The following is an 8,640-nucleotide window of genomic DNA, read 5'->3' on the forward strand; positions in this document are numbered from 1 at the left end:
CTCTTTATTTGATTGAGTGCAAACACGTGAGGGAGAAACCAATCTTCTTGATACCATGTCTAATCAGTCTTCTTCCAAAGATTCCGATCACAGAATTCTAGATATGAGAGTATTCATGGAGGCTATAAACTCCAAACTTGAACGACAAAGGCTTGATAATGAAAATAGGTATGCTGAAATGATGGATGAACTAATAAAAATCAAATCTGAATCGAGAGGTAGGAGCTTTCGAGAAGAGAAAAGTATGTCTAGAGCGAGGAGAGGAACGTGGAGAGATGAAGAAGAATAGGGAGATAGAACTGAAACTCACCATAGGAGAAATAAGGTAGATTCAAACTTGGGTAGTATTAAGCTTACAATTCCTTTTTTCCAAGGTAAGAGTGATCCCGAGTTATATCTAGAGTGGGAAAAGAAGGTTGAGAGAGTATTTGAATGCCATAACTATAGTGAGGAGAAGAAAGTAAAATTGGCCGTAGTTGAATTCACCTATTATGCCGCAATTTGGTGGGATCAACTAGTAAGTAATAGGCGTAGGAATGGTGAGGGGGAGATCCAAACATGGGCTGAAGTGAAACGAATAATGAGAAAACGCTTTGTTCCTTCTCATTATTATAGAGAGTTGTACAATAAGCTACAAAGTTTGGTATAAGGGGAAAAAATATAGAGGAATATTATCAAGAGATGGAGATTGCTTTGATTAGGGCCAACATAGAAGAGGATAGGGAGGCTGCTATGGCTCGATTTTTTCATGGTCTTAATATAGATATTGTTAATCTTGTTGAATTGCAGCATTATGTAGAGATGGAGGACATGCTACACATGGCAATCAAGATAGAGCGGCAATTAAAGCAAAAGAGCAAGAACTCCTCTTCAATAAATTCTAATTGGAAATCCAATTGAAAAGGTACAAATTCTGCCCAAAACAAAGAAAAGGAAGTGTCTAAGGATAATAAAGCTGAAACAAAGGGGGACCAAAGTAATAAAGGCCGAACTCAAGAAGGCAAGCCCAAAAAGATCCAATGCTTTAAATGCTTAGGCTATGGACATATCTCTTCTCAATGTCCAAACAAACACACTTTAGCATTAAAAGGAGGCGAATTGGTTTATGCTAGTGAAGAAGAAAGTGGAGCTGAAAGTGATGAAGATTCAATGCCCGAATTGGAAGATTGCTATTCCGATGATGGAGCTAATCAAGAGGGGCATTCAGGTGAGCTATGTGGAGTCACCATTAGATCCTTGAACGTGCAACAAGGGGCTGATGATGAAAGCCAAAGAGAGAACATCTTCCATACACGCTGTTTGGTAAGAGAAACTCCTTGTGTTTTAATTATTGATAGTGGTAGTTGCACTAACATTGCTAGCACAATGATGGTGGATCGATTAAAACTTCCAACAACCAAACATCCAAAACTATATACTCTTTAATGGTTGAATGACTCGGGAGGTATCAAGGTTACAAAGCAAGTTAGGGTGGCGTTTGGTGTGCAAAAGTTCCAAGATGAAGTATTGTGTGATGTGATCCCAATGCAAGCTTGTCATCTACTTTTGGGAAGACCATGGTTTTTTGATAGAGATGTCATCTACAAGGGGCGTTCAAATTGCTATTGTCTTACACTTCACAACAAACTTTATACTCTTACACCTTTAAGTCCAAAGATTGTTAATGAAGACCAACGTACAATGAGACTTAAAGTTACTGCCTATGAAAAAGAAAAAGAAAGAGAGAGAGAGAGTGCACGTGAAAAAGAAAAGGTGCACAAGTAAAAGGAGAGCTGTGTGGAAAACCATGAGGGGTGTGAGAAAAGAGAGGAAAAAGGAGAGAAAGAAAGTTTGCTCAAAAAGAAAATATTAAGTTGTGAGGCGCAAGAAAAATGTGAGTTGAGTGCAAAAGATAGAAAAGTGAGCTTTATGGCAAGAGAGAGAGATGTGAGGAAAGCTTTAATGTCACAAAAACAAATACTTGTGCTTATTTACAAAGAAAGTTTTCTGACCACTAACAATCTTAATGTTTCTTTGCCTTCAAGTTTCAAGTCTCTTTTGCAGGAGTTTGAGACGTGTTTCCCGATGAAATTACAAGTGGATTACCACCTATTCGTGGAATTGAGCACCAAATTGACTTTGTACCCGGTTCTACCATACCCAATAGGCTGGCATATAGAGCAAATCTCGAGAAAACCAAAGAACTACAACGCCAAGTGGAAGAACTTCTTAATAAAGGTTATGTTAGGGAAAGTTTAAGTCCATGTGCTGTTCCTGTTATACTTGTCCCTAAGAAAGATGGTTCTTGGCGTATGTGTGTGGATTGCCGTGCAATTAACAAAACAACTATTAAATATCGTCATCCTATACCTAGGTTAGATGATATGCTTGATGAGTTGCATGGGGCTATTGTGTTCACTAAGATTGATCTAAAAAGTGGTTATCATCAAATTAGAATGAAAGAGGGTGATGAATGGAAAATAACATTCAAAACTAAAGTTGGTTTATATGAGTGGTTAGTCATGCCGTTTGGTTTAACTAATGCACCTAGTACATTCATGAGATTAATGAATCATGTTTTGCGTGCTTATATAGGCAGGTTTGTGGTTATCTATTTTGATGATATACTTCTTTATAGCAGGTCTTATGATGAATATGTAAAGCACGTGCGTTTAGTTCTTGAAACTTTACGCAAAAAAGTTTTGTTTGCTAACCTCAAGAAGTGCGATTTTTGCACAAACAAATTTATTTTTCTTGGTTTTGTTGTTAATGCAAAAGGAATTGAGGTTGATGAAGAAAAGGTGAAGGCAATCAAAGAGTGGCCGATTCCCACAAATGCAAGTGAAGTTCAAAGTTTTCATGGACTAGCAAGCTTCTATAGGCGTTTTGTGAAAGATTTCAGTACCATTGCCGCACCATTGAATGAATTAGTAAAGAAAGATGTAAAGTTTAATTGGGGAGAAGCACAACAATCGGCGTTTGACTTGATCAAACAAAAACTTACTTCTTCTCCTATTCTATCTCTTCCTAATTTTGATAAAACTTTTGAGATTGATTGTGATGCTTCCGGCATAGGTATTGGAGCTATTCTAATGTAAGATGGAAAGCCAATAGCCTATTTTAGCGAAAAATTGAATGGAGCAAGCCTGAAGTATCCAACTTATGACAAGAAACTCTATGCACTTGTTAGAACTTTAGAAGTATGGCAACACTACTTGTTGCCTAAAGAGTTTGTGATCCACACCGATCATGAATCCTTGAAGTACTTAAAGGGTCAAAACAAGCTGAATAGAAGTCATGCTAAATGGAGTGAGTTCATTGAAGCATTTCCTTATGTCATCAAGTACAAGCAAGGTAAAGATAACATAGTGGTCGATGCTTTATCTAGAAGGTATGCTTTACTTGCTGTTTTAGATGCCAAATTACTAGGTTTTGAACAATTAAAAGACTTATATCATGATGATAGTAATTTCGGCCAAGTGTATAAGGCATGTGAACAAGGTGCGTTTAATAAGTATTATAGGCATGATGGTTTTCTTTTCTTTAAAAAACGTTTATGCATTCCTTCTTGTCCTATGCGTGATTTACTTGTGAAAGAAGTACATGAGGGTGGTTTGATGGGACACTTTGGTATTCAAAAGACTTTAGATGTATTGCATGATCACTTTTATTGGCCTTGCATGAAAAAGGATGTTATGAGATTTTATGCAAATTGTATTGTGTGCAAACATGCTAAGTCTAAACTTCAACCACATGGTTTGTATATGCCTCTCCCTATACCTAGTTCACCTTGGGTTGATATTTCTATGGATTTTATACTTGGATTACCTAGAACTAGGCATGGGCATGATAGCATATTTGTTGTTATTGATAGGTTTTCAAAAATGGTACATTTTATACCTTGTAAGAAAACTAATGATGCGCAACATATTGTTGATCTATTCTTTAAAGAGGTAGTGCGTTTACATGGTATGCCACGCACCATAGTTAGTGATAGGAATACTAAGTTTTTGAGCTACTTTTGGAAGACTTTATGGGGTAAGTTAGGTACACGCTTGTTATTTTCAACAACTTGTCACCCACAAACCGATGGTCAAACTAAAGTAGTAAATAGAACACTATCACAACCACTACGCACCATGGTAAAATGCAACATTAAGAGTTGGGAAGATTGCTTGCCGCATGTAGAATTTGCTTATAATAGAACCATGCATTCTTCAACTAAATTCTGCCCTTTTGAGATTGTCTATGGGTTTGTATCTTTGAGTCCTTTAAATCTGATTGCTTTACCTTTAAAGGAACAAACTAACCTTGATGGCAAGAAAAATGCCGAATATGTGCTTAAATTGCATGATAATCTAGAGCGCAAGAATGAAGCAAATGCTAAACACGCCAACAAAGGAAGAAAAGAGGTGATCTTTGAACCTAGAGATTGGGTGTGGATATACATGTGCAAAGAAAGATTCCCAAATCAAAGAAAAAGCAAGTTGATGCCAAGGGGAGATGGACCTTTTCAAGTATCGAAACACATCAACAATAATGCTTATAAGATGGACTTGTCCGGTCAGTATGGAGTTAGTGCTACATTCAATGTTGTTGATTTATCTCCATTTTCTTTTGATGAAGGTCTTGATTCGAGAACGAATCCTTTCGAGGAGGGAGGGGATGATGAAATCAAGGCTGATCCTTTACCACCAAGCAAGCCACGAACGGATCCATTGAAGTATGAGGGTCCAATCACACGAGCTAGAAGCAAGAGATTCAAGGCTACCTTGTGTTCTTTCATGGTCCACGTGATAAATAAGATGCATTCAAGAAGCAAGGATAGCGAGTTGGACTTAGAAGATCAAGATTCAACTTTGATTAATTGTATTTCATTCATGGATTAAAGCCCAACGTGAAGACATGAAGATCAACTCTGGTTTATGTTGAATTCAAGCCCAAACGTAAAGCCCAAGTCCAAGGTTGAATATTCAAAACCAAAATCCAAGTCAAACTAGGAGTCTTCTTTTAACAAGTCCAAGTTAAAATAGGAGTTTTCTTTTGTTTTAATTTAAAGTTTTATTTATTTAGGAATCTTGGCCACATATCCTAGTCATTCTAGGATTAGGATTATTATGTTTGAAACTCTATAAATAGAGCTATGTGATTCGAAATACATATATCTTTGATTGAATAGAAAATCTTGTTTTTGCTTAAAGAGTTTCTTTGAGTGTTCTTGAAATTAAAGCTTATTGTTTAGGTTTTGATTTCACTTCTACCTTAATTTAATTCTATTAACTTGTTAGTTTCTAGGATTAATTAAGTTCATCTCATTATAGCTATTGATCTTATTTCTTTATAAATAAGGGTGATAGTTCCGCAAATAACTTTTGGCAAACCTTATAAGTACCGATCTTGGCGTATAATCTTCTCTTCCATAGAAGGTTTACATCAATACAAAAGTAAAAAAGACTTAAACTAAACACTTATGAAAATTAGCCTAACATATTTAATCCAATGATCATATGGTATTAAAAATAGAAAGACATAAAATAATAAAGTAAAAATTCCCTCTAGATCAAGAATTTCATCAAGTAGGAAGAAGATTGATCATCACTCTCCACTTCTTGAAAAGCTCATTAGATCTTAAAAAGAGTAATGAAAACTAAAACTAAATGTTTATAAAGAACTATAGAGAATTTTAAAAAGAATAATGGTGATAGATGCAGAGAACAGATAGGGGAGAGCTATCCTCCCCTAAAATTAGATTTTGCAGAGATACATATATAAAGAAGAGTCCTCCTCTAAATAAGTCTCCCTAAATATGTATACTTAATATAAGTCTATCTAATAGATAAGATTTTAAGTATCTTTATCTCCACCAAATACTATCTCATAAATAGTTCTTAATATAAATCCTAATAATTATACAAAATAACTAAAATGTCCCTTGGGCCTTGTAATTAACAGTCTATGCGTCTTAAACTTGTGCATCGACACAAACATATCCAATTAAGCTTTTTCTTGAGCATTAGCTCCATTTTTTTTTCTTTTGACTAATACTATCTGAAAAATAGACAATTAAACTTAAGTGAGATAAAATCACATATTTTTACCATATTATATATAGAAATATATCATTAAAGCTCTAAAATACCCTTAAATATCTATAGATAATTTGGATCGATCAATCATAATATTGAAATTAGTCTAATTTTTCATTGATAATATTTTAGAATATAACTTTTTTTCCAATAATCATGTGATTTTTTACCTATTAGGAAAATACTAAATTACTAATGCTTATTAACATCATTTAGAAAATTGTTAAGTAACATTGATATATAGTTTCAACAAATGGATATAATAATTGAACAATTTTAGTTGTCAATGTAGGACATAGATTTGGAAAATTATTAATAGTCAAATCTTGAATTTGATTGTCTAATATAAGGGAATTATTGAAGGGGGAGAAATGGATGAGAAGGCCACTAGCTAAGTGTGAACTAAAATAAAATGTTAAGTGATCCTTGTGATAGAATGTTAAATTTGTATGGGCATAGGGTTTTGATTGATGAGATTTGAATTAAGCAAAAATGATGGGATCATTGTTTGGAATTTATCATATGTATTATTTTGGGGCTTAGTGAGTGCACGTGTACTCAAAGTACTAACATTCAACAAGAAAGTCTTATGATGGATCTATGGTAGACCATTATTTGGGTCCACCACTTTTTGCAACTTCCCCCTCCCCCTCTCCCTCACTTTCTATGGTAGACCACTTGCACTTACATTGTGCAAGAAATGCAGATAGTCTCAAACTTCAAAGCCTATCATTTTCTTTTCTTTGTTTGATTTGGTTATCACATCATTTGATGGGGCCGTGACAAGTTATAGAAATGAAAAACACACACACGTGTATATATATATATATATATATATATATATATATATATATATATATATATATATATATATATATATATATATATATATTCTCTCTTTAAAATTTTCAAATTGGAGATGTTGGGTTGGTAACTTTACAATTGTGTTAACCACATAGGATAATAGTCTAATATTTGGATGTGATTTATTAAGCAACTAAAGGATCCGAGTTAAATTTTAAAAAATGGTTGTTAGGGTTTATATATGTAACACACTTAGATCACACTCTAGTTGGGTGTTCTTCATTTGATTCTAAAGTTTGATACTCCAAATTAAACTATAACTCTTTGAACATTTCATAAAAAAAAAAAGGAACTCTATAATTATTGTGTAGTTAGAGTTACTATCATTGGTAGGCTACTCTCCCTTTTTCAATAATTTTGTTATAGTCTCCAAATACAAGATGTTTTGACATAGAATTTCAAATTGTAATACTCTAACTTTTTTATATTTAAAAATAAATTTAAATAATAATATAATACGGAATATTTGTTAAATTTAGGACATTTACATGAAATAATATTTGAGGAAAAAAACAGATTTTTAATTATATAATAAAATATTAGAAAAATTGAAAGCTATTATCAATTTTAATGCAATGTAAAGCATAAACTTATTTGATGCAATGAGTAAAAGTTTAATTGTTTGCCAAAAAATGTCCCACCAATATTATTATTGTATGAGAACCCACTCATGGTGGGAAAATAGATGGGAGTAGTTTAGGATATGCATTATTATTTGATCTCTCTCTCTCTCTCTCTCTCATGTGCAGTTCTCCATTCCTATAACAAATATGACAATAAAAATAATTTAAATTAAGAAGTTGCATGATTAAGGAAGTTGGCAACATGTTAGTTTGGGACATATGTTTATATATAAAAGCAAATGAAAAATGGGTATAATTTAAGCTTAAAACAAATGCTTGTTATGTGCAATAAGAAATTCCAGCTCTCTTTTTAGATTGTGTCATGTGCCCTTCCATCTATTCTTTGTTGATATTAAAAGCCAAGGTAGTGCTTTGGACCCAGATTCATATTTAATTATTTTCATGTTTGGCACCCTCTTTCATATATTATAATTGGATTTCTCATCTTTATTTGCCCTAATTCTTATTCATTTTATATAATATATAATATTTTTATTAAACGGTTTTTTATATAGTGTTTGATTGAAATCTATAAAATTTATAAAATTTATTTTAAATTTTAAATTTATATACTTCAAATAGAGTAAAAATTAATTTAGTATTCTATATAATCAAATTTGTATGAAATTAGTTATAGTTAAATTAAATTCTAATAAAATAGATAAAACTTTCAAATGAATTCCATATTAATAAGTCAATACATTTCATAACACAAAAATATCTCTTTCAACTTTATTATTTTTATTTTATCTTTTTCTTCATATTTTTTTAAATAAAATAAATTCTTTTATAAATTTACTTAAAATAGCATTAATGTTTTGAATTAAAAGATAATTTTATAAATATTTAATATATCACATCAAGTGGGTAAAAATCAAAACAAATAAAAATGGAATGTTTGACATTTTTCTATAAAATCTATCTACTATCGGTGAAAAAATTAAAGATAATTTAATTTATGGGGGCTAAAATTTAAAATTACATAAAATTATTGATTAACACTATAAGAAAGACATATGCAGCTAAACTAAAAGAAAACAGCTTGGAAAACATTTACTCTAGAAAATAATTTCTTAAAATAGATTTAG

General features: G+C 32.3%; 1 protein-coding gene across 1 annotated transcript; it reads left to right on the forward strand.

The window, feature by feature from the left end:
- The first annotated feature begins 681 nt into the window (after positions 1-681).
- LOC125369826 lies at positions 682-4,868 on the forward strand. Its single transcript, XM_048373098.1, has 7 exons — positions 682-856; positions 905-1,302; positions 1,453-1,675; positions 2,053-2,289; positions 2,575-3,073; positions 3,170-3,288; positions 3,409-4,868. The coding sequence occupies exons 1-7, from the start codon at positions 682-684 to the stop codon at positions 4,866-4,868; spliced, it is 3,111 nt and encodes a 1,036-aa protein (XP_048229055.1).
- Positions 4,869-8,640: the final 3,772 nt, after the last annotated feature.

This window comes from Ricinus communis, chromosome 1, assembly GCF_019578655.1.
Source record: "Ricinus communis isolate WT05 ecotype wild-type chromosome 1, ASM1957865v1, whole genome shotgun sequence".
Lineage (NCBI taxonomy): Eukaryota > Viridiplantae > Streptophyta > Magnoliopsida > Malpighiales > Euphorbiaceae > Ricinus > Ricinus communis.